The sequence below is a fragment of the Eptatretus burgeri genome, chromosome 4 (genome assembly GCF_056783735.1).
Source record: "Eptatretus burgeri isolate ZD-2024b chromosome 4, Ebu_testis_v1, whole genome shotgun sequence".
In the NCBI taxonomy this organism is placed as follows: Eukaryota; Metazoa; Chordata; class Myxini; order Myxiniformes; family Myxinidae; genus Eptatretus; species Eptatretus burgeri.
The window spans coordinates 101809783-101836846 of NC_140964.1; the positions used below are offsets into that span (position 1 = coordinate 101809783).

Below are 27064 nucleotides of genomic sequence, written 5' to 3' on the forward strand. Positions count from 1 at the left end.
ACATGAAATAATGGAGCTATTGGTGATCAAGCATCATACTTCAGGTGCCCCACTCGGCAAGGACAGCGGGAAGGAGCCTGAACCCTGCAAATTTGTAGGTCGTTGCTCTGTCGGGAATCTAACCTATTGCATTTAAATATTTATTTTCCATATGCAGAATGGAAATGAATGCACAAAGGGTCCTCAGTCTCTGAGGGACTACACTGAGTGTTACGAGTGGTCACACGATCATGTACTAGTTTAAATAATGAGGCCGTTTTGCCCATCACAGCCATGTTGCACTGCCACGTTAATTCTTGCAATAGCTGTAATCAATAAATTTCTTATTGCTTTACTAAAGTCTAAGTAACCCGATCATGATCGGGTGACCCAACTTGTTATTTTATAAAAGCTTGATTGAAACTACTGTAACTTGGAAGATGGTTTAAAGAAGGGTAATATATCGTGTTGGGTAGACCAATGAAATGCTTTTTAGCAAATGCAAAACCAAAAAGGAATCAATGTCTATTTGAATATTCTTTCAATCTGTACCATCATGATGAATGTGGAACAGGGCTTTGTTTCCGAGTGCAGATGGTCTCATAAAAATGCCTCCACACTCAAAGAGAATGTTTAATGAGAACCACAATCAAGTTATCAATGAGCTCCGATTAACAATCATAATTAAAGAGCCAAATTATCAAATTTTATTTGATGTCACATTCTATTATGTGATTTGTCACATTCTATTATGTGAGAAATCTCTGTTGCGACACAACTTGGACACACTTGCAATGCAGCAGATGCTACCGGGGTGTGGACAATCCTGCAAACTTGTACACCACCCCCAGATGCCTCTGCATCCAACAAAGCAAGTATCAAATACTTTCTTACAACCCACGATCATAAATTACATATATATGTATTATTAAATTCTTTAGATTTGCATCACAATTATGTACAGGCCTTCTAGTTGGTGGTCCCAACCTGTGGAGATCTCACTATAATATATGTAGCATTTATGCATCATCGTCTGTTCTCGCAAGCCTCTCACTATTCTTATCCCAACACTTTCGGCCGTTGCCGCATCATGCTCCGAGCCCACAAGCCTCACAGTGTGCCCTGGACCCAGCAAGCTGATGTGACACAAGACTGCTTTTGTGGGTTTCTGGACGAAGCACGCCCACCCAGTCCAGTCGAAAACCGCGTCGGCCCATAAAACAAACTGCTTTTTTTACTGGTAATTTTTTTCTTTTTTTGAATCTTAAACTAAGGTGGCTTGCTGCCACTCGCCAATGTGGCACATGATGACCCCAATCCCACATGTAGCCCAGACTCAGGCAAACAGGGCTGTTTGTGTATGCGTGCAACCAGAACCCTATGTTACAAATTCAATGTTTCTTAAATTGCAAGGCGTCTGGTTGAGCTCGCTGAAAAAGCAGGGAAACATTTAAATGCACTCTTTATGTACAAAATAATGTTGACACATCTCCATTTCTTGTTGAACTATAAACAGAGGTTAAAAGCCAAACAAACCACAGTGAAAAAAACACACAGGTTGCAGTGTTTGGAATTGAAAAACGAGTTTATTTGCAGGGTTTATTCTGAAAGAAGGTTGTGATATAAATTTATTTCTTGCTTGATATCAAACGTGTCTTTACGTCCTGATTTAATAATAAAACTGTCAATATATATAAGGACACAACATACTCCATCGAGCAACTTCAGGACAACCAACCCAAACACCACAACCAAATGAGGGCCAATGCATTGCCAGTACTTCGGCTGACAATCTTAGTCTACGGCCAAACACCAAAAAAGGTTTCTACAGTTTATGCATCAATTGAGAACACAACCGCAGGATTCACACTTCTTATGTAACATATACATACATACATATATATATATATATATATATATATATATATATATATATATATATATATATATACACATTGTATGTATACGAAGACTGAAGCATGCTATGGCCTCATGCTGGTGGATGAAGCATGCATGAGCTCTTGTAATATGATAGAAGGGTTTAAAAATTAAAGCTTCCCACCTGAAAGAGGATCAATTAATAATAACAAAGTGGTTCTTAAATTGTGATTCCAAATTAAATAAATGAAGGGACTATTAACTAGTATAGCTGCCAAGCAAGCAAGGCTCAGGGCTGACATTAGACTTAACCCTTAAAACTTGGTGTTAAAGCTCTCAGGGGAGGGTGTGTGTGTGTATGTGTGTGTGTGTATTGAGGGGGGTGGGGGGAGGGGGTGGAGAGCAGGTGGGATGTAGGGGTTGCATCACATGACTTCCTCTACATTGGAAGGGTGTGTTTCACCTAGCATACAATGCCTGTACAGTTCCGGATTAAGGCCGCTCGGTGGTTGAAATGTCAGACTGGAACCTTGTCTGCTTGACAGTTATACTGGTTGGTGGTACCTTTTTTCAATAAGAGTCTTCCCTCAACTGGCTTTATAGAAATTGCACATCCTTACAACTTACAGCCATGAATGTTCTCCTCCCTCCTTTCCCATCTGCACAATCAACACACACCTCCCAAACTTTCCATTGCATACAATGAATCAATGCAAATGCAGGATATTAAACTCTGCTGATGAACCATTTTGCAGAGTTTGTGATGATCGCCATGCTTTGCATTCTCACACAGGCAGAAGACTTAAAGGAGGTTCTTGTACATCTCAGCTCTCCTCTTCTTCCTCATCACCAAATGACAGCAGACTGACGTTTCTTTTTTCAATACTTTTCGCTTGTTCTTCACACTTCTTTGGCTTCAGCTTCCTCTCTGCACTCATTTCTTCTTTCCTGCTAGCCTCAGTTGCAAGTCTCTGCCGTTTGCTCACTGTATTAGCTTTTATGCCAGCTCCTCCTTCTGTTCCAGAAGCTCTCTTTGCTGGTTTACGGAATAGAATCCTGCCATCAGTTGCGACCTCTGAAATAAAAAGGGTAAGGCATCAAACTCAAGCTTATATTGGTTCAAAAGATTATCAATGAGGTTCAGCAAGTCCGTAAAGCAATTTTCCTCCATCCAGCATTCCATTTTTCAAAAGCACATGCACCTTTTCCTGCAGTGGATTGTTGTTTTGTATTAATGCTCTACAAAGGATTGTAAAACCTCAGGAAAAGACAGTCGGGATAATTTGTTTGATGTTACATTTTTGCATTTGTGGTGCACAGTTAACAATGTCATGCACGGGGAGAATGAAGGGGGGGGGTGGTGGCGGAGGTTGATCAATGATGGTTATTCATATGAGCAGAGTACCCAGTGGAGCTTGTGTATTACTTACTGAAAAAGGTAGAGTCTGTGTTTTGCAAGAAGACCATATATGTTTGTGTGCTGTGCATCTAAAATGTTCTCGATGGTCTTAACTCTAAAGGGGAAGTTCCAATAGCAGTCAGGGTCTACTCTATAAAGAATGGAAATGTCTTAGAGGTCTAAAGGCATCTGAAGGGATCTAAACGTTTCTGAAAAGGTCTAAAGCTCTAAATGGTCAAGGGTCCAAGTAGTCTAAAGGGTGTGTAAATATGTCTAACATGTCAAAAGGATGTTAAGGTCTAATGGGCCTAAAGGGAGTCAAGACACTTAAAGGGTGTAAAGGTCTAAAGGGTCTAAAAAGGGGATCTAAAGGTGTATAAAGCATCTTAAAGGTTAAAGGGTCTAAAGGTTATATAGGGTCGAACGGGTTTTTTAGGTATATAGAGGTCTAAAATGTATGAAGGGTCTTCAAAGGTTTAAGGGGTCTCAGCAGTCTAAAGAGTAATTGTTTTAAAGGTATTTTCCAATAGTACGTAATTAATAGACGTAGTCATGGTGCAACTGATGTTGAAACAGTACGTAATTACCTTTGCAACCTAAGGTCATGTTTTCATCCATTTGTTCGTCTGTGAGCAGGATATCTCAAAAAGTTATGGATGGATTCAGACAAAACTTGGTGGACAGTTTGAGTGTATAACAAGGATGAAACGATGAGATTTTGTTGAAGATCTGGAATCGGATAAGATAATTAAAATTTATTTTTTAAGTGATTTTTAACCATTGGTGGATAGGGCCAAAAGAGCTTGATAGCTCAAAAAGTTACAGACAGATTCAGGTTAAATTTGGTGGATGAGTTGGGTCGCTGATAAGAACAAGCCGATTCGATTTTGGTTCAGTTCAGGATCCAGATGCGGCCTATCAGTGGGATACAAAATAAACTGTTCAGCGTAGCAGAGACATGTGCTGTACTGAGTGTCTTTCTAGTTAATTTAAGAGTTTATGCAAGGCATATGTTATCATCCATCCATTGGGACCATACTCTGTGCAGAGCGTTGGTGCTGTCAAAGCAGTGTCCTTGGCTATTGGGCATGATACTGGACGGGTCACCACTCCGACGCAGGATACCAGCAAGCCGGAACTCATTTTTCCGACCTCGGGAGGATGACAGGCAGAGTCAACCCCATCCATCCTTCCATTGGAACCATACTCTGTACAGAGTGTCGGTGCTGCCGAAGCAGTTTCCTTGGCTATTGGGCACAATCCTGGACGGGTCGCCACTCCGACGCAGGATACTCGAATGACTCGATCATCCCCAGAAAGCTGGTACCCATTTTGCCGACCTCGGAAGGATGGCAGGCTAAGTCAGCCCCCTGGTGAAGTAATTCAGCGGGCAACGAGGCTTGAACTCAGGACCCTTGGATCCCAAGCCACCACCCTAACCACTGAGCCAACAGAGTCAACCCCACTTGGTATTAACTCAATAGCCAAAGGGGGGGGGTGGTATAATATGTTCAAAATTAGTAATTTGTGGATAAATGTTTGTGCTTATAATAGTCAGACATTATTTGGGCAAATCAACATCTCTACTGCATAATATTTCAAATGTAATCTTAATTTTTCTTGGATCCTTCCCCACTGTTTCTGTGAGGTGTAATGGCGTGTGATTGGATACTGGGCTTCTTGAGAAACATCTTCCATTGTAAGAAAAAAAAAACATCTCACCCAAATGCAGCCAGGCTGTATTTCCACACAAGGAAGCTTTGAACGTGCACCACGCAATGCACGTTATATTGATATGCGTGTATAAGAATTACATTCAAGGCTCAAATTTCAAGAGATTAGTTCTTAGCAATATGGCTTCAAAAGTGCGATCAGTGATAAAATGTAGGGCCAAAACAATAAAGGGATGGCAAGTACAGCCCGATAAAAACGAACAAATAAATAAGACCAGGGAGAGCAAAGGAAAACTTTGCGGCCACTTTGGTGTCGAGGTTACAAACTGCATCCATCCTCTTTGTATTAAAAACATTCCAAATCAAAACTGGCGGTTATGGACAAAAGCTGTGTGTGAACAATCAGCAAATCGGCTCTTAAAGACAATGCCAACCATAATTTATGAGAAACTCTCATTAATAAAGGCACCAACCAGCATCTTTGGCACCTTGCTTCTCAATGCGAGCCTGCTCTGCCTCTTCTTGAGTAAGATCTCCAACCATAAGCACCACCACCTGTACATGACAGGTTATCCAAAAATTGGATTTCATCAATTAGTAGAATTCAGTAACTAAAATGAAGACTGGAAACTTCACTACATCATGCTGCCAACCCCCCCCCCCAAAAAAAAACCATTCATTTCTAGGTTGGGCAATTAAGCATTGCAGCAATTTTCATCCAAATTAGTTCAATCGCTTTATAGATGGTCTCCAAAATAACAACGGAAAAAAAGAGCAATGCTTTGATGTTAAATAATAATATACTGTTGTGGGCCGGGGGTCAGTGGCGAGGAACGACCGCCAGACGGAGCAGTAGGGCCGTCTCCCACCGAACACCCGGAATCGTAGGTAGTCACCCCGGATAACTCCAGAGTCGACGGGTTGCTTAAAGGACCGTGGTCACCAATATTTCGACGGCGTGAGGAAGGGTCCACTTGTCTATTCCAATTTACCTAAATACTCACGCTATCTAACTACCGGGGAAGCCACACCCTCGGCTGGCTTTGTCCGAACCGAGTCGCTGTTACAGACTCGGATCTGGCATAACCGAGCGGAAATTACCAAAGCTGCGCCGGCCCAAATGACAACTGAGGCACAAATGGCTTCACTATAACTCAAACCCGAACCATGCTAGGCCAATGGTAGAAACAACAGGCAAAGAACTGGAACATTTAACAGTTATTTATTTACAATAATAAGACAGTGTCGACTTATTCCGAATATACAGGCATTGTACAATGAGCAATCAACACTTATACAATTTCTACTTATAGGACGGCACCACCACAGACACACACACCAAAAGAAAAGACCCGGATTATCTTTATTTCGACCCTCGCAGCCAAGGGGATAGACAGGCTGGCGGTCAGAGTTTGGTCGGTACCTGTCTGCCTCGTGCGGTTTGGCCCACGACTGCAGGTGTGAAACTCGGGGTCGTCGGCGAGCCCAGACACAGTATAGCGGGGTCCAGGGTCGCTCCTCACAGAGGGCCTGCGGAGATTCCCGGCTCGGACTCCGGGTTATTGCTCGACAAAATGAGAGATGGAAGTCGACGGCTGTGGAATACCCAGAGGACCAGCTTGAGACACGGCAACGACGACCACCAAGAGCAATGTCGACCCCTTTCTTCTCCGACAATTCCAACCCAACTCCAGCGAGCACTACGGGGAGCCCGGCGATTCTTATCCCCCCCAGGCGGGATGGGGTGATCGGTCCTCTGAGGTAATCTTTGCCCTGATTGGACAGGGTTTTGTGGGGTGATGTGCTGGCCATCCATGATTGGACAGGGGACAACCCCTCCTTTCCTGGGCGGAGTCAGTGTTCTGAGGTGAGGAAACCTCCGCCCACGTCTGTGGTCAAACGCACGTGGGCAATACCGTCGATGGTGCGAAGAAGTGAAGGATTGATTGTTGGCGTTGGGTATTGCAAAAATCTAACTCAAAAGAAACTTCGCAGCGCACACATGTAATTCCCTTTCAACATAGGGAGGAATCTAACTATACACATACTTATTGAAATTAAGCTTTGGGACTGCTGTCTGTTTGTGTGTAAATGGCTTCCAGATTCGTAACAATACCATTCCCAAAAACAATGGTTACGGCAAGTAAAATAACACAAGTACAAAATACATGGAAGACGTTATCGTAGGGACGTCAGATAATACTATCGTCACAATCTGACAGAAGCCTGTCCAGAAATGTCCTACTGCATCCTTGATTGCATCGTAACCACTGTGTGGGGCACCAGGTCAAAACCTGCTGGATGGCTTTGGGTGCAATAACCCCATCATTGGATATGTCCAACTTGACGGATTCTCTGCACTCGCAAAACTTGGTTCAGCAGTTTGAGCTTGGCATGCTGGTAGAGCTCCTTATTGGTAATCCACATCCACCAGTGTATCTTGAAGGCCACTCTGAGCAGTTATAAGTGTGCGGTGTAAATCTCCCGCTGAAAGGTCTCGGTCAATATCCAGGTGTGCACGTTGTACAGCAGTACCATCTACTGGGGCACAAAATATCTTGCTTCTGAGCCGGTCAGGCAGAGCAGTGGAGTTCAGCACTAGATTCAGATGCTGTAAAGCCGACCAGGCCAAAGCTCAACGTTTCTGCAAGTAATGTGGATTAGGAATGGAGCTACCAAAGTAGACAAACCACGTACAGCATGGTAGAGTACTCACAACTCTGGTTTCATTGCTGCAGGTGATTTGTATGTCTCGGTCCAATGGAATAGTTAATACTTTGACCTTGGTGGTGTTGATCTGTAGCCCAACTTTGGTCGACACTTGTATCAGGTTGGTGAACACGAGTTATGTGCTGGTGGCTGAGGACGAAAGAAGGACAAAGTCATTTGCGTATCCAAGAACCGACAATCGCTTCTCCAGATGGTGCCCACTCATTCTCCTGCACAGTTGGAAACCATCCTCATCAGTTCGGATGGCGGTGTAAAGCACCCAATCGTGGAGGACGAAGAGGAAAGGAGTCAAAGTATCTTCTGCCTTGATATTAAAACAATCAAAAAGTATCTTTTGATCGAAAAAAAAAAATCTTCTCGAGATGGAAAGTCACGTGATCCAATGCAATTAGAAACAACTTTTATTGCTTGATATATGGCGTATTTAAGTACGCAACTGGAGTTGATGCTTTGAAAGTGAGAAATGCATAATTCTACTGTCTGTCCTTGCTGGCAGGAGTTACTCGGTGCTGCCCAAGTGGGGTGGGGTACAGGATGAGGAGAGTCCAGGAGCAATTGGGTATGACTAGGAAGGGTGGGTACAGAGAGGGGTTGTGAACCCAAGATTTGGAGGCAGACACACAATTGAGGCATTTGGCCCTCTCATGAGCAGAGTTGGCTGTGGTGCCATTTGAAAGAGAGGGAAGGAATGGAAGGGGAGCATACTCCAGAAACAGACTTAACTGGAAGGATACTCTGCAGAGCGCAGACGTCCGCCCGAATCCGGATCTTCACCAAAATTGAATCAATTTGTCCTCGTCACACCCCCAAACTGTCCACATCATTTTGAGATATTGTGCTCAGACAAACACACAAGAAGAAGACATCATGCAAGAAGACGATACCTGCAAAATCCATAAAGCAAATATGACCTCAAAAATAATTGGTGGTTGAATGGAAAGACCAAATATGCAACTCCTCTTCAAATTTCAAGTCAATCAGATGAAATTTGACAATTTTAGAAAGTCGACCTATGTTGACCTCGAAAATAATTGGTGGTTGAATTCATTGACCTGATATGCAAATCCTCTTCAAATTACAAGGCAATCGGATGAAAATTGACAATTTTAGAAATTTGGCCTATGTTGACCTCAAAAATGATTGGCTAGTCGAATTCAGTGACCGGAAATATAAACCCTCTTCAAATTTCAAGTCAATAGGTTGAAAAGTGAGGATTTTAGAAATACCACTTTAGTTGTTGACCTTGGGCCTATGTTGACCTGTTGGTCTATGTTGACCTTAAAAACAATCGTTTGGTTGAATTTGGTGTCCTGAAATATAAATCCTTTTCAAATTTCAACTCAATCGGATGAAAATTGAGGATTTTAGAAAAACAACCGAAGTTGTTGACCTTGGGCCTATGTTGACCTCAAAAATAATCGGCTGGTTGAATTCAGTGATCTGAAATATATATCCTCTTCAAATTTCAAGTCAATCAGATGAAAATTGAGGATTTTATAAACACCACCTCAGTTGTTGACCTTTGGCCTATGTTGACCTTTTGACCTCAAAAACAATAGGTTTCTTTCTTATGACAAAGTCTACCATGTGGTGAAATTTCGTGAAGATCGGTTGAAAATTGTGACCTGTAGGTGACAGGCAGACAGAATAACAAAATCGACGAACCAATAGACTTGAAAAATCTTCGATTTTGCAAATAACAAACTAGAAATCACTCATAGAGTGTCAGTTGGCGAAACAGACCAACGAGAACGGCACTCGGTAGAGCGTATACCTCAACCAGGCTGAATAGTTTACATTCTGGATACTACCAATAGGCCGGATCTGGATCCGGACCTGAACCCAAATGTAATCAGCTTGTTCTTGTCACCTACCCAACTCATCCACTTAGTTTTGTCCAAATCCGTACACAACTTTTTGACATGTCATGATCATGCTATACATCATTTTAGGCCCTATATTTCAATAGTGAAGAATCACTTGAAAAATTCTCGTATCTGGATCTGGATTCGGATCTTCACCAAAATCAAATTGATTCGTCCTCGTCATACACCCATCAGGTCCACCATGGTTCGTTCAAATCCATCCACAATTTGAGATATCCTGCTCACAGACAGACAAAAAGACAGACAGGGTTGAAAACAACCTCCGCTCATCTTTGGTGGTGCGGTGAATAAATTATGCAACCAACACAATACAATGCATCATAAATGAGAATGGCACTTGGTAGAGCGGAATACCTCCGCAAGGTGGAGCAGTTTTTTTTTGTTGCTTAAACATGGTTCTCGGCTCGTGGAAGAGCTCGGACATAGAACAGGACAGGACACAACATAACAAAGGGAAAAGCAGAAGAGAGGTAAAACACCAATAGCAGAGTGGAGGGAGAATGTCAATGGAGATGGACAAACAAGGAATGCAGGTAACAATGAGGGGTCGGGGAGAACACAAGGGGTAGACAATATGGAAACAAGCAAAATTTTGGGAGTGGGGGTGGTTTAACAGGTGTAGAAAAGATCATGCCTTTAAAAATTTTTTTTTTTATACAATGTCGAGGTTCAGGTAAGAGCTAACACTTCTAGAAAACCCCCCCCATCCACTTTCTCAACAATCCTCTGGAAGAAGTCCTTTCTTTCAAGCTTCTGGGTCTCACTATTTGCCATGACCTTTCCTGGGAAAGCCACATTTCAAACCTCGCCTCCAAAGCCAGTTGCCGACTGGGTATCCTCCGTCGTGCAAAGTCCTTCCTCGGCCCTCCTGAGCTCCTGACCACTTACAAAGCTTTTGTCCATAGCCTGATGGAGTACTGCTCTCCCCTCTGGGCTGGAGCTCCTGCCTCCCACCTTTCTCGGCTTCACGCTGTAGAAACCAGGGCATTTAGGATCATCGGCATCTCCCGCAATGAAGCTGAGTCTTTGGGCCTCTCACTCAATCACCCCAGGTTGGTCAGTTGTCTTTCTGTCTTTTACCGTCTCCTCTCCAGCCTTGCCCCCCTGCTCTCTCTGAGATTTGTCCCACCACATTTCCACAGGGCACTCAAGGTCCGCCAACAACCCCCTTCTGGTAAAACTACCAAAATCATGAATCACTGCTCACTTTCACTCTTTCATTCCTCTTTTTTCCCACATTTGGAATAAACTCCCTCACTCTATTCTTTTCCATTCTTCCCTCCAGGCTTTCAAAACAGCTGTTCACCACCACCTCTTTAGGAACCAGGAACCACCACCACCTCTTTAGGAACCACCAGGAACCAGCCCCCATCCAAATCCTCGATCTTTTCTACCCCCGATAATCCACCCAAGCCCACTTCCTTCAAATTCCCTGCTTTCCTTCCTGAAAGTCCCTGTAATGTCCATCTTGTATTCCCCATGTTCCCCGTCCCATCCCTCTCCCTTCCACAGATCTCCTAATGTGTCTGTTCCCCACTGTTTTATCCCTCCCACTCCCGCCCCTCTTGTCTCATGCCCCCTTGCTGTGCGTTGTGTGTTAGCTCTCACACGAGCATCGACAAGGTATACAAAAAAAAAAAAACACCCAGAACGTAGAGCAAGGGGAGCAGGAGATGAGAGGGAAGCACAAAATAGTGGGGAATAGACACATGAGATCTGTGGAAGGGAGAGGGATAGGGTGGTGTAAACAAGATGGACGATAAAGGGGCTTTCAGGAAGGAAAGCAGGAAATATGAAGGAGGTGGGTTTGGGGTGGATTAATGAGGATAGAAAAGATCATGGTTTTGGATGGGGGAAGATAAGAGATGGTGGTGAACAACTATTTTGAAGACCTGGAGGGAAGAGTGTGTGGGAGTTTGTTACAAAGATGGGAAAAAGGAGGAATTAAATAATGAAGGTGAGCAGCGATTCTTGATTGTGGTAGTTTAACCAGAAAGGGGTTGCTGGCAGACGAAGACGGAAAGACCATCGATCTGCCTGCAGTGAGAGATTGAGAAACCCAAAGACTCAACCTCATCGCAGGAGTAGAGATACAAATTATCTTAAATGCCTTGGTTTCCACAGCGTGAAGCCGAGAAAAGTCAGAGGCGGGAGCACCAGTTCAGAGGGGGGGGGGCAGTACTCCATCAGGCTGTGGACGAAAGCTTTTTACGTGGTCAGGAGTTCAGGTATGCCAAGGAAGGACTTTGCGTGACGGAAGATACCCAAACGTTGACTGGCTTTGGAGGCCAGCTTGGAGATGTGGCTTTCCCAGGAAAGATCATGGCAGATAGTGAGGCCTAACTTGAGATTTGTACAGGAGATGACTTGAGATGGTGGTGAACAGCTGTCTTGAAGAGCCAGAGGGAATAATGAGATTGAAGAGAGTGTGGAAGGCAGTTCCACAGGCAGCAAGAGAGGAATAAATTAGCAGAGTTGAGCAGTGGTTCTGAATTTCGACAGTTTGACTAGGAGGGGTTGATGGGGAACCATGTGCATTCTGCAGATATTTGGGGGCAGGGACAGAGCATAGAGAGGGCAAAGGGTGCAAGACCAGAAATTATGTTGAAGAAGACAGAGAGACCACTGACCTGTTGGTGATGGCGAAGTGATAGGCCCATAGACTCAACTTTATCGCAAGAGATTTCAATGATCTTGAAAGCCTTGGTTTCCACGGTGTCAAGTTGAGCAAGATGTGAGGCAGGGGAGCCATCCCACAGGGGAGAGCAGTACTCCATCAAGCAATGGATGAAAGGTGGACAGGAGCTTAGGTGTGTCAAGGAAGGACTTTGCATGATGGAGGATGCCCAGTTGGCATCTGTCTTTGGATGCCAACCCTGAAACGTGGCTTGCCCAAGAAAGATCATGGCGGAGAGTGGTGAATAGTTTGAGTGACTGAACCTCTTCAAGATGGTTGTTGATAAAGCAGATGGGAGGATTTGCGGAATGTCCTTTCGGAGAGTGAGTGAGTGTGGGATTTCTCAGGATTGAAAGACATGTTCTAAATGTTTGACCAGTTTGTGATTTTGTTGAGGTCTGAGAAGAGGGAAGAGGCCTCACTGTCAGAAGGATTAGGGATTTCATGGCAGTGAAGTCATCAACAAAGAGATAAAGAGGATTTTCCAGAGAGTCAGTGAGATCATTGATGAAGATTAAGAATAATATGGGGCTTAGAACACTGCCTCAACAGAGAGAGAGAGAGAGAGGAGAAGAAAGGGCTCCATTGAAAGCCACACGTTGGCTACAAGAGTGGAGGAAGTCAGTAATCCATGCATTGAGTTGGCCTTGGATTCCAAGGGCAGACAGTTTGGAGAGAAAGGTTGGATGCAAAATTGTATCGAAAACTCGAGGTATGTCCAGAGATGGCCCTGATCACATGACTAATATTGGGGGCCTCCATTCATTGTTGGGAGAGTAGAAGCAGCATGTCCAAGGTCTGAATCTGAATTGATGATCTGAGATGAGGCTGTTGGAGAAAATGAATAATTTTATGTCAACTGCAATGATAGATTGCGTGACCTTGATGATGATGATGATGATGATGATGATGATGATGATGATCGGAAGCAAGCTGATAGGTCAGTAGTTAAGGAGATTCATTTCTGCACCTTTTTATGTAGTGCAGTGATGTTGGCTGATTTCCAAGCAGATGGAAGATGTCAGAGGGCAAATGACAGGGTGAAGAGGGCACAGAGAGGAAGTGCAAGAGCAGCAGAGCAGATTTTTAGCACATGCGAGTTGATTCCGTCCAGTCCAGTTGCAGAGTCAGGGTCGAGTGTTGCGAGAAACTTTTCCACCTTCTTAGGTGCAAAACAACACAGAATTGGGTACGAATGGGAAGGATTAGTACAGAGAGAGGGGTAGGGACACAATCATTTGAAGCAAACGCACAATCGAGGCATACGGCCCTCCCACAAATTGAGTCGGCTTTGGTGGCATTTGAAGTGAGGACAGGGATGGAGCATACACCAGAGAGACTTGACAAGGGGTCACCAGGTTTTATAGGAGGGAGACACGTTTGAAAGTTTATTCTCGAGATTGGAAGGATGATGATTTCTGGCTCTCCTGAGAGTGGACATACACTTGTTGCAGGTTTTATGGAATGATCCGAGGTTGCCTTTGTTTGGATTTACCTTCCAGGAGAATGCAAGTTGCTTTAAGGCAACTGCCTCACAAACTGTTTATGTTTTGTGTCCCACTGATAGGCCGGATCTGCATTCGGACGTTAAACACAATCTAATTGGCTTGTTCTTGTCATCAACCCAACTCATCCTCCACGTGTTGTCACAACCCACCCAAGTTTTGAAACATTGTACTGCATATTGATCGAGCAATTTTTTTTCATTTCCGTAATTCAATGTCTTAAACCACAGAGTCAATTCTGAGTACAAGTCGAGGCCTGGACTTCCAGGAGGGGTGGGAGGGGAAAGCATTTGACTTGTACACCAAAAAATACGGTAGCTTTGATGAACTGGAAGGACGAACTTCCAATCCGACGTCCATGTGCAGCAAACACCGAACCGGCCATTTTCACCAAAACAATAATTTATTTCTTGGTCCTTTGAGATTTGTGGTATTTTGAACAAGTGTTGTGCAAGGTCTGTCGTAGTGTCCAGGTTGGGCCCAATTAAATAAAGAGCAATACAAAAAAAAAAGAAAAGAAGAGATAACTTACTTGGTTTTCAATCAATTTCCATTGGTCACTGAGCCTTTAAATAGACTTCTTGGTATTTGCTTAAGACTCGATTATTTGAATGCACCAATTTCGGAACCGGAGAAAATAAATACAAGCACCTAACTCGATAGGAGACCTGCGTGGTGACATTCTTGCCTCTATGCAGTCTTGTCCCAGACTTCTCTGAGAAAAAGATTTCATTAGATAAATAAACCAAACTGCTGCTCCGTTGCTGCGCCTGCAGGGTGTGCTGCATCTTAAAGCACATGGTCTTTCGAACAAGAACAAGATTAGCCGCGCAGTCTGCATTTAGGTTGCGGATGTTAAAAAAACTATCACTCAAACAAAAAGATTAAAAAACAACAACTAGTTGGCAATTGAGTGCCCGTATCATACCCAAAGACCCTGGTGAGAGACTAAAATGGCTTCGGTAAGGGATGCAAAATGTGCATTTGCCATTCGATGAAGCCATTTTCAAAGCCATCACGAGAGCCGCCTTTTGGTGGATCACATTCACTGCAAGCATCGTCTGGCTGAGCAATGGTGATGTACACATGCAAGTACTGCAAGATATAAAAACAAGCAAGAGTTGTTAATTCCTACAATTGAACAAGTAATTAAATACTATCAGTACCTGTGGCTTCTCATCTTCTCGATCCTCTCGATCTTCATCTTTTTCCACTTGCACTTGCCTCTAAGCAATGGATATGAAAACATGTATGTATACCTCTCCAAACTTATATTTCACAAATATCCCACAATGGTCAATAAGCAAACAGGTTTGGGGATAAAATTTGAACATTAGCCAATTAGAATAAAGGGCTTTGAGCAAATTACAATGAACGCTTGTAACACCAACATTTATTTCGAAATCGTCGAACCGACAATAAAACATCATTGCAGCTGCGATTCATTCAGACCAAAAAATTGTGTTTTACAAATCGATGGGGTATTTTTTTGTATGTATGTATATATATATATATATATATATATATATATATATATATATATATATATATATATATATATATATATATAAAAAGTCCAACTGAACCAGTTTCGCCAAGCCTTCATGTACGGGACAATAGTGTGGCCGCGGTGGCATTCCGATTCAAATGCACGCTGTGCAACAAAAATCATCTGAAGGTGGAAGGACGGTTCTACATGCAACAAATGCGCGTCTGTAATCCAAGTTCCAAGGATTTCTTATTCAACAAAATTTTTATTCATGGTGAAGACAAACCAATCGGCAGCAACACCATGCACTTCTCTTCAAAAAGTTGTACGCAACTCTGGTAGTTCACAAGAAAATATGGCCAGTTAATGCAAATTGTCAATTGTTAATAAAAAACAAAAAACGATTGTCATTCGTATCTTGCCTCATAAAATTATAAGATCCCAAATAATAGGCAATCGATTGCAGGTACACCAGTATATAAAACTGTACAAAACATCAATACAGCACCGAACAAAATCATTCACAGAGAATTTGCCACAAGCATCTTGTGTGTTACTCGTATTCACCAACAGTACAGTCTCATTTAATGATTGCAATTTTTTTTTGTTATTTTTATTGTTATACTAGACGACCCATGAACCCGTTGGGTTCCCGCTGTGACAGCGGTTGATAAAAAAAAATCATTTCAAAAAAATTAATATATAAAATAAAAAAAAGATACCGACAGCGAACTATACCGCTGAGGTTGTTAGCATTGATCAAATAATCCCGAAGAGTACTTGACTGAATCGGGAATTAATTAAAAAATGTTTTTGTTGTTGCCCGATTTGAACGAAAGTTGATATTGCACGTCAATGTGAAAAAAAGAAAGTCGAAGAAATTATTGTGCGTAATCCTCGAAACTAAATTTTATTTATTAATGAACACGGAAGTATTAGATCAAAATGACGATGTTTATTTTATGCTTAAAAATAAATCGTTCTTTGTCTATATTAAATGTTTGAGATTTTAAAATAAATCATTTCAAGAAAAAAATATAAAATATATAGCTCCAGCGAACTATACCGCTGAGGTTGTTTGTATTGATCAAATTCTCCCGAAGAGTACTTGACTGAATCGGAAATTGATTTTTAAATAATTTTTTCGTTGCCCAAATTGAACGAAACTTGATACTGCACACCGCAGGAGAATGGTGAGCAAGGTGGACCAATAATTTTTGCGCTATCGTGTACCGTTATGGCTGTATTTCGGGAACATACATACATACAAGATGAGAGTTTTAGTAATATATAGATAACTGGGAAACAGCAGAGAGCACCAGTCAGGCTGGCAAGATGGTCTAAGCCCGAGAGGAATGCACACTGGTGTCTTAGCTGTTTATCCTGGGTTCAAATCCTGACCCAGCAATAAACTGTAATCCTGGTGTTACACAAGCAGGGTGATTCATCAATGTGTGTGCCTCTGATGTGTGCGTCCCTCTGATGGATGACAACGGAGTATCAGGTCTGTCAGCATTAGTTGGTGGACGGTAAAGATCCCACGGTGTCCTTCGCAAAGCGTTGGCAAGTTGTCACTGGCACCCTGACCAAATTACAAATTTCTACCCCAACTACTTAGTTGAACGTCAGGCCTGGCCAGCCGGTTCGTGAAAGACTTGGGCCAAAAATTTCCCTTGGCCAACCCCACAAGAATGAGGGAAAAGAAGAAAAAGAAGAACAACAACCAATTAAACCAGTGATATCTTTTTCAAATTGGAAAATTTCATTAAAGAAATTTCAATTTAAAGCACAAATATTGTTGCATAAATGATTAAACGTTACATTTAAATGCCTGAAAGCAAATGTAAATCATCCGTGTGGGGTGCACTGCACTGTACAGTAGTGCATTCGACCAATGCTAACTCATACCATTAATTACAAATCATTACGAGCTCCATAATATTGTTACGTTTGTGTGGGGGTTAGATATTACCATAGAGCAGAGAGGAATGTAGAGAAAAGCATGGTCTGTGTACGGGTAGTTTGCCAATCTTGATTAAATAAGTAGGGACATGTCAGCTTCAAGATGCCTTGTTTAAATGTGCACCACATTGTAAATGCGCATGGTAATGCCCACGCTCTTGAGAGATTTGTTGGATTTTGTTAACGACATGTTCAAAAACAATTGAAGAGTTTAATTTACCATTTCATGCAACACAGTTACCAAGTTACCCGAATTAATTGCACACCGATCCTTCCCAATTCCATATCTAGGCAATGCATGACGTCATGGCTGGGTGTTGAAGGAAGGGAATACAGAACTCAGTTTTTATTCCGTTTTCTTGTTTGTTTCTTTGTCCGGGTGATAATCTCAGCTATCCTTTGAGCTAGGAATCTGAAATTTGGGGACAAATGTGAAGATGTACTTTGGCAAAATCTTTATTTTTTTTTACTTTTGATTAATCAATTAATTGATTAATTACTTGATTATTATCGATTTATCAATTACATATTTTATTTCTCATCCGGGCAATATATATCAGGCTCCTTTTGAGCTCGGAAGCTGATATTTGGACACGAGAGTGAACAATGATTTGGCTATAAAGAGTATTTTTTGATTTATTGATTAATAAATTATTTTCTTTCTTGTTTGTCCGGGTGATACCTCGGCCATCCTTTGAGCTTGGAAGCTGAGATTTGGGGACAAAACTGAAGATGTGCTTTGGCAAAAATGGTATTTTTTTAATTTTTGATTAATCAATTAATTACTTATTTATTTTATTTCTCATCCCGGCAATATCTCAGGCACCTTTTGAGCTCGGAAGCTTGACAGTGATATTCAGATTTGACAGTGACCAAATGATTTGCCTATAAACGGTATTTTTGATTGACGATTGAATAAATTAATCGATTATTTTTTGATTAATTACTTCATTTTCAAAACGGTTACAGATTTGGTTGAAACGGTGGTTTAGGTGTGCTATTCGGCAACTGATCGAGAAATTATTTTACGATCATTATTTATTTATTTTAATTATGCAATTAATCAATCAATTGTTGTACTTCGCTCCCTCCCAATTCTGTCTGCATGTGCTCCCCTGGAGGATTTGTTATTTGTTTATTTTGTATGTGTACTTTGAATGTACCGCTACTTGTTACATTTGGAGTTAAGATTTTAACATTTATCAAACTTTTGTGAACATTATTCCACCCAGAAATATTTTTAATGGACACTTCATTCAATATTGCGAATGCTCGGACATAAACCGATTGACAGGATTATCAGGTGACGTCAAATACATTATTACCTTCGCAAACTTCGTTTGACGAGGGTATTGTATTGACCCCTGTGTATTTATTTATTTATTGGTAAATATGTGTGTGGACAACATTGCGCAAAAACTGCTGGACCGATTTGCATGAAATTTGCAAAGATGATGTGCAGTTACTCAAGGACGCCAGGCGAAGCTTTTGGGAGCAATCGGATTAAAGATCAAGGTCACGATCACGAAAAGGTCAGAATCGTTTTTTCGTCATAACGCAGTCAATTTTTATCCGAACGAGATAAAACCAACACCAAAATGTTCATTACTCAATGCTACATTCCAGGCTATGCCACATGAAAGTGTGGCGTAATTACCCGAGGTAGCGGTTGGGGGTCAAAGGTCAAGGGGGTCACCAAAAATGGTATTAACAATGTTTTGGATCACTTTATACAAAAACTTTACAGCGGATTAGCTTGAAATTGTGTGGGAAGGTTTGTTGTCATGAAAAGACAAATGGAGTAGATTTTTGGAGCGATTGGATCAAAGGTCAAGGTCACAAAAAGGTCAAACATTTTTATTTTCGCGATAACAGTCAATTTTATTCCAATTTACATAAAATTAATGCCAAAATGATCAGTATTCAATGCCATATCCTCAAATATAACATATTATATGGTGTTGTTGTAACCCGAGTTAGCGGTTGGAGGTCAAAGGTCAAGGGGGTCACCACAAAGCATTTTTCATTGGGCAGCGTCGTGGACAACATAACGCAAAAACCACTTAGCAGATTGTCATGAAATTTTGTGGACTTGTTTGACATCATGAGAGGACAAATCGATTAGATTTTGGGAGCGATCGGATCAAAGGTCAAGGTCAAGGTCACAAAAAGGTCAAAATCGTTTTTTTGTGATTAAAGTGTCAATTTTGTTCCGATTTACATCAAATTAAGTCCAAAATGTTCAGCATTCAAATCCCGATCCACTGATATAGCGTATGGTATAGTGTTTGCAACCCTAGTTAGTCTGTGGAAGTCAAAGGTCAAGGGGGTCACCAAAATGGAGTTTTTGATTTGGAAGCGTTGTGGACAACATTACACAAAAAACACTTCGCAGATTGTCATGAAATTTTGTGGATGTGTTTGGCATCACAAGAGGACAAATCGATTAGATTTTGGGAGCGATCGGATCAAAGGTTAAGGTCAAGGTCACAAAAAGGTCAAAATCGTTTTTTCGCGATTAAATTGTGAATTTTGTTTTGATTTACAGCAAATTAACTCCAAAATGTTCAAAATCAAATTCCCCATCCTCTAATATGACACATGGTATAGTACTTTTGTCACCCAAGGCAGCGGTTGGGGGTCAAAGGTCAAGGGGGTCACACAAATTCACATTTATATCGGAAAGCGTTGTGGACAACTTAACGCAAAAAAACAAAATGCAGAGAGGCTTTAATTGTTTTGGATTTGTTTGGCATCATGAAAGGACAAATCCATTAGATTTTGGGAGCGATCGGATCAAAGGTCAAGGTCACAAAAAGGTCAACATCGTTTTTTCATGATGAAAACGGTTAATATGTTTCCGATTTAGATCAAATTAACTCCAAATTGTTCAGTGTTCAATTCCCAATCTTCTGAAATGACACAAAGTATAGTACTATTGTCACCCTAGGTAGCGGTTGTGGGTCAAAGGTCATGGGGGTCACGAAATGCATATTTGTATTGAGATGCGTTGTGGACAACTTAATACAAAGGTAATAATAACAGGCGGATCGGCTGATATTTTTGTGACATGTTTGACATCATAAGAGGACAAATCGATTAGATTTTGGAAGCGATTGGATCAAAAGTCAAGGTCATAACAAGGTCAAACTCATTTTTTCGTGATAAGTTTCAAATTTGTTCCCATTTACATCAAATCGATGCCAAATGTTCAGTATTCAATTCACCACCCTCTAATATGACAGATGTACAATGCTGTCACCCAAGGGAGCGGTTGGGGTGGGGGGGGGAGGTTGCTGTAACACTGTCACTTCTGCTGTAGTTTACATCGACTTAACGCCTAAATATTCGGTATTAAATTTTAAATCCCAGGAAGTATACTATGGAGTTTAAATTTGCGAAATTCCCGAGCAGATTTAATGGAATTTTAGTTCCTCATTTCACTCTCATGCCATGTTCAAACTAGTGGCTGCGGTGAAGGTATGCGCTCTACGAGTGCCCGTTCTAGTTTTGTTTGTGTTGTGATGACTGCAAATTCAAAATAATAACTGACCCTTTTGGCCACATTTGATTTGATCGAAGAAATTATTTTACAATAAAACAATCCGGGAGGCGTCGATGGTTCACGGGCATTATTGAACAATGCCACGATAGGTACAATTGAGTTAGTGGAAGCTTTTGAGGAAGCGCGACCGTAAAAAAAAAACTTATCTCTTTCGTCAAAATTGACCAAATCGAATCGGATTTTTTTATATGTTGTACTTATGGACATTACGCACAGCTTCTAGGAAATGAAATTGCGAGGAAAAAAAAAATCGATAAATAAACAAGCAGTCATAGACTTCACAGGTACTTATGAAATCGTCAACTTGGCCTCTGCCCTTGTCTAATAAAAGCTGTCTCTAGAGAAGGAAGCGACACAAACCAGAAGTTTCTACGACGATTCTGTACCAAACCATCAAAAATCGAATGTTTGACCTCACTGTGACCTTGACCTTTGACCGATTTTGACCAAAATCTAATCAGCGCTAGCCATCACCCTCCTGAATCACGTGGGGTAATTTGACATTGGGAGCTTCTTCAGTTCTCGAGTTATCGTCCCTACAAACAAACACACAAACAGAGGACGGAAGTCATCAATAGATTTCGTAAGTAATAAAAAGTTCAAGTGGGCGTGGGACACCCCTCATACAAAAAGACACAACGAGACCACGGTATCGAGCTTGTGTCCAAGTTTCATCAAGATCACATCAAACGTCACGGAGCTATGCTCGGGAGAGAGTCACAAACAGACACAACGAATATAGTGCTCACTGCTGGCGCCCACAAACCAATACACATTTTCCTCTAAAGTATGACAAGTATCAGCCACCGGGGTTGCATCCTACCCAAAATGACGTCACAACATCGCTTCATGCATATCATTATCGGAAGCGATTTGATTGGTCGATTTTGACCGAACGTATTTCTGGGTCAAATTTCGAATGTAAATGAGTGAAATGTTTACAATAAGCGACTCGCCAGTTTGAAGACAATGCGTTTACGCTAATTTTTTTTTATTTTTTTTTACCCATAATACATAATTGCAGTTTCCACTGCTGCAACTGCAAATAAGGTAAAAGTACGACGAGCGTTTGTCTTCGATTATATCGGAAACACGACGTTAAAAAAAAAAAAATCACTCGATGTTAATAAACACACAACAAACTTCATGCGGAAGACACAACACGGATCTGCTGACGGTTTCATAGTGACGTAACATCGAACAATGACGTAGAGACAACACCGAGTCAGATTGCTTCCGTACCTTTGTCTCGACGGTGGGTCCTTCTTGATGCCCAATTCTCTCTTTAAAACGACGAAGGAATGCTGGCTCGGCTGGGCGGACGTATGTAATATTACGAGCCGCCATCGCATAACAATCGGACCGATTTTGCTCTCACGTCATCCTCTTTTTTTTTTTTTTTCCTTTCGCTTACTTATCCAGCTGTGATTAAACTTTGCCGCTTCCAAATTCAACACATCACGACGTTCCGTGAGTGTTGTAGTTATAAAGTCAATAGAAAGAGAGAACTGCATTATTGTTATACACCGCTTAGAAAACGCGGACATTTAATTAGTGACGAAGGATGAGAATCTAAACAAAATGAAGGAACATAAAAAAATACGCTCGTCGGTTCAGGCGACCATCGAGTGCATGTAAATGTATTTTATCGTTTATTTTACTTCCTCTCAGCTCGGTGTTCGAGCTTGTGCAATGCATACCCATGGCGGTGTAGTTCGCAGTAGTGTTGATAAACATTTTTTTTTTTTTAAACGTAAGAATATTACATCGTTCGTCATCTGTAAAAAATATTAAATAAAGTTTGGGTGGGTTGGGTAAGGTATACGTGTTGTTGAAGAAACCAAAAAAAAAAAAAAATTGAAAAACGAGTCTTCGTTGATACCTGCCCAATGTTGAAGGTAATATCGCTATGAATAATTTTTCCCGCCGATTCTTCGTTTAAGTTCATACAAGTAGAGTGTAGATGCTCGGCTCAGAGCCGTCCATTAACACCTAATGATGTTTAAAAGGATTTGATGATGGTCCCATGTTGTTGTTGCTCTTCGGTTTAGTAATCGTTACTTGATGCCTTGCTAAGAAGGATAGTCCAAGAGCATTAGGGTTTAACCTGGACATTTTTGGTAACAAGCTGATTTTTTCAGGAAAGGTCCAGGAATGTGTGTGAAATAACATACTAAAAGTCCTCATGAATCCTCCTTGAGCGTTTTCCGCAATCCAAGATGGCGTCCAAAATGGCCGCCATTTCATGTTTTTCTCTTAACTTTGCAAGTAGGTTTCCCCAAAACGCACTTTAGATGTCTAAATATATGTTTTGAAGTACAAGGAATGAAATGAGGACGAGAGAAGAACCTTCAGAGTTTAGGCTTTATTCCATTTGATTGAAGCCGCTTCTACGGGCACACCAGGAAATACAGACGCAGCATGGAGTACAAGCAGTAAGGTACACACGCGCAACGAATCACCGCAAAATAAATCAGTATTATATATCAATCAGTGTTCTCACCATTCAATGAGCACCAAGTGAGCCGGCGACATACAATGGCAATGCCCCAGGGACAAAACCCCGCGGCCGAGCCGAACCTCAGCTTTATCTCTTCTGTGCTCGAGCCGGGCATCACGTGGTCACACGTCACGACCTTCAATTCACCACATTCTCCCCGTCTTTAAAATGTAACTAGAGGCCCAGCTAACGCACCATGATTACTACAGCGCTACAGGAGTATACATTTCAAGCAATGCGAGCTATCTAAACTACAGAAGCATACATTTCAAGCAGTGAGGATTATTTGGAGTTGTAGGAGCATGGTAATGAGCATCGATATATTATGTAACGAGCATATAGGAGCATGAGCATCGAGGATGCCGATAATCCCCTTTACAGATTGAGTCGGCGAGGGGGTATTATTCGCCGGCCTCTCCGGGAGTAGATGGCGGTTTCACTTGAGGGAGGCTTCCGATCCTTTTGGTGAGCCTCGACTCGAGCCGGAGATGACTCCCCGATCGCCCCCGGGTGGAACGCGGTAGCTCCGCCGTCACCCTTCTCGGGTGGAGTCCCTGGGGGGGAAACACCTGGGGAGGGAATGTCAGAGGGAGGTGTGCCAGATGGTGGTGTACCGGCGGGGGGAGTGCCTGAGGGAGCCAAATGACGAACCGACACAGTGGTCTCCCTGCCATCCGGGAGCCTGACATGAGCGTATTCTGGATTAGTATCGATGAGTTCGACCTCTTCCACCATGGGTTCATACTTGCTTTGTCGTACCGGGCGTTTCATGAACACTGTTCCGGGATGGGTTAGCCAGTCGGGCACCGATTGGCCGTCAACATAACGTCGTTGGTGAGTAAACATTCGTTCGTGAGGAGTCGCATTGGTGGACGTGCAGAGCAGAGAGCGTATGGAATTCAGAGCGTCGAGAAGGGTAACCTCCCACCGCTCGGGCCCCAGTCCTCTTGATTTCAATGCCAGAGTTACGGCTTTCCAAATAACTCCATTATATCGTTCCACCTGACCATTACCCTGTGGGTTGTAACCCGTCGTTCGACTAGTTGCGATGCCGTGCTCTAATAGGAATTGTTTTAGCCCGGCCGACATGAAACACGGCCCTCTGTCTGAATGTATGTACAAAGGTTTCCCAAACATAGCGAAGAGGTCAGACAGACATTTCACGACAGTGCCCGAGGTCATATCCGAGCACGGAAACGCGAAAGGGAACCTTGAATACTCATCAACAACAGTGAATATGTATCTGTTGTCTGTCTCGGTCGGCAGGGGCCCTTTGAAGTCAATGTTTAGTCTCTCGAAGGGAGAAGTGGCCTTGATCAGTCTGCCAGATGCCGCGCCATAGAATCTGGGTTTTAGTTCAGCACAAACAGGGCATGAAGCCTTCATTTGTTTAATATCTTCAATAGAATAGGGCAGGTTCTGTCTGCGTATGAAATGTGCCATTCTGGTTACCCCGGGGTGGCACAGAGACACATGGAGGTCTTGCAAAGCCCGACCGATAGCGGCCGAGCAGTAGACCCGCGAGAAGGTGTCTGCAGCAGGGTTTTCCCTCCCGGGCCGGTAAACAATGTAACTGTAGCAGGCTAGGTCTATCCGCCATCTCATAATTTTTTCATTCTTAATTTTCCCGTTATTTTTCCCATCAAACATGAATGCCACGGATCGTTGGTCTGTAACGAGCATGAAGTGGTTTCCCAGTAAATAATGTCTCCATTTACGCAGCGCTTCGACGATGGCGTACGCTTCCTTCTCTATCGCTGAGTGTCTCTGCTCGCTTCCAGAGAGAGTTCTCGAGAAGAACACGACGGGTCTCCCAGACTGATTAAGCGTAGCAGCTATCGCGTGATCTGAAGCGTCGGTCTCCACCACAAAGGGCACCGAGCTATCGATCGATAAAACCACGGAATTACTGATATCGTCTTTGAGGTTGTGGAAAGCTGTCACAACAGCGGCATCTGGTGGAAAGTTTTTGCAATGCACTAGGGGATGTATTTTCTCGGAGTATTGCGAAATCCATCTCGCATAGTAAGCAAACATGCCGATCACCCGGCGCATCGTCTGCAGGTCCTGAGGTGGGGGTAGCTCACGAAGTGGGCGCAATCGCTCAGGATCAGGCTTAATTGTGCCGTCGGCTATCGTGTAGCCGAGAAGGTCAATTGACCTTGCCGAGAATACGCATTTCTCGTAGTTGAGAGTCAGATTATATTTTCTAGCAATGCTCAAGAATCTGTCCAGATTCATATCATGTTCCCTCTGATCCCTACCGCACACTGTGACATTGTCCACGTAAGCAAAAGTGTCTTTGAGGTTTTCATCTGAGATGATGTCGTCCATAACCCGTTGGAAGCAAGCTACCCCATTCGTGACACCGAAAGGTATTCTCCTGAATTGGTAGAGGCGCCTACCTGCCTGGAATGCGGTGTAAGGTTTGTCTTCCTCTCGGATGGGAATTTGGTGATAGGCGCTTCGCAAGTCGATGGTACTGAATACCTTATAATTGGCCACGCGTTCGACCATCTCGTCTATGCGCGGCAGGGGGTAGGCATCGAGTAGGGTAAAGCGATTGACCGTTTGGGAATAATCGACAACCATTCGTTTCTTATGGTTCTGACTGCTGGTTACTAACACCTGTGCGCGCCATGGCGAATCGCTCGGTTCTATAATTCCTTCTTCCAGTAATCGCTTGGTTTCTGAAGTGATGAAATTCATGTCAGCAGTGGTATATCGCCGCGATTTGATCGCTATCGGTTTGCAGACCGGCGACAGGTTAGCGAACAGCTGGGGGGACGTCACCTCCGCGGTAGTCAAAGCATTTAAAATTAGATGAGGTTTGCTTCCTCCAAAGGGTATTTCGATGCTCGTGTGCTGCTTGAGGACATTATGACCCAGAATTACGTCTGCGCACAAATCACGAAGCACCAGTACCCTTACATCCCGATGCGTGTACCCTTTTACGTCCAATTCGACTTTGCAGTACCCTCGTACGCGGGATTGTAGTGAGGTGGCGGCCATGCATACCGTATTGTCTGTCGGGTGGATTATCCATTTCCTGCCCTTCACTAGCGAGCTGTTGACGAAACTTTCAGAGCTACCGGTATCAATCAGTGCCTCAGCCATATGCCCGTTAATTCGTACGTTGATGATAGCCTTGGATAGATTCCCCGGGGAGGCTGCAGTTAATTTATTTTGCGAGTAGAGAGCCGCAGAAGTGGGTTTATTTCTCCTTAGAGTAGATTTACATACCCTGGCATAATGCCCTTTCTTGTCGCAATTCATGCATGTGGCATCTCTGGCGGGGCATTTTTGGCGGGGTGCCTTTTGTACCCACAAAAGAAGCATTTACCAACCGGAGTAGCAGCTGAGGAGTTTGACGTGGCCTGTGTATCCGGCTCCTCGGGTGTTTCTCCATCCCCTATGTCTGGCTGTGTCTGTGCCAGAGGGGTTCCTTGAGTTCCCATCGTAGCAGCATTCATTAGCAGCATCGGTGTCCCAAATGACTCAGATTGCTGCTGTGCCGTATCCATCGCTCGAGCCTGATCGACTACCTTGTCAAGAGTGGGTTGTGCTTTCTCTAGTAAGCGTTGCCATATGTGGGCTGATCTGAGTCCTTGGATGAATGCCTCCCGTGTCGCTTCCTTTCGGTGTTCCTCGGCGCTTACGGCCCGGAAGCTGCAGTCTTTTCCCAGCTGATTCAGAGCTTGCAGGAACTGATCGATTGTCTCCCCTGCAGCTTGCCTGCGTGTGTTGAGAAGATGTCGTATGTATACCTCGTTCTTGCGCTTCACGTAGAGCGCCTGCAGCACGTCGATCGCTGCTTCGTA

At 42.9% G+C, this 27064-nt stretch overlaps 2 protein-coding genes across 4 annotated transcripts in view; one reads left to right on the forward strand and one right to left on the reverse strand.

Annotated features, from left to right (window-relative positions):
• Positions 1-1545: 1545 nt before the first annotated feature.
• KIAA1143 (KIAA1143 ortholog) lies at positions 1546-22144 on the reverse strand. 2 transcript variants are annotated; one of them, XM_085879497.1, is made up of 5 exons: positions 21986-22045; positions 14894-14953; positions 9640-9762; positions 5403-5484; positions 1546-2932 (listed from the first exon to the last, which is right to left on the reverse strand). In XM_085879497.1, exons 3-5 carry the CDS (start codon positions 9706-9708, stop codon positions 2682-2684), a joined length of 402 nt encoding a protein of 133 aa, XP_085735623.1. In that variant the 5' UTR covers positions 9709-9762; positions 14894-14953; positions 21986-22045; the 3' UTR covers positions 1546-2681. The 2 variants fall into 2 exon arrangements, with proteins under 2 accessions (XP_085735623.1, XP_085735622.1); XM_085879496.1 differs by lacking the exon at positions 9640-9762 and having other exon boundaries at positions 21986-22144.
• A 358-nt stretch (positions 22145-22502) lies between these two features.
• DHODH (dihydroorotate dehydrogenase (quinone)) overlaps positions 22503-27064 on the forward strand; it is a 52359-nt gene continuing 47797 nt past the window's right edge. For both annotated transcript variants that reach the window (XM_085879494.1, XM_085879495.1), the window contains exon 1: positions 22503-22641. In XM_085879494.1, coding sequence (XP_085735620.1) covers positions 22633-22641 — 9 coding nt within the window. In that variant the 5' untranslated portion in view covers positions 22503-22632. The remainder of the gene's footprint in view (positions 22642-27064) is intronic.

What these genes read in the sequence shown, in the direction of transcription:
- KIAA1143 (XM_085879496.1), bottom strand. Translation starts at nt 22,090, where the DNA reads ATGGCGGCTCGTAATATTACATACGTCCGCCCAGCCGAGCCAGCATTC. An exon ending in GAGAAGATGAGAAGCCACAG is followed by an intron (nt 5,485 to 14,893) that starts GTACTGATAGTA and finishes TGTCATGTACAG; the next exon opens with GTGGTGGTGCTTATGGTTGG. An exon ending in GCAAGGTGCCAAAGATGCTG is followed by an intron (nt 2,933 to 5,402) that starts GTTGGTGCCTTT and finishes TTTTTATTTCAG; the next exon opens with AGGTCGCAACTGATGGCAGG.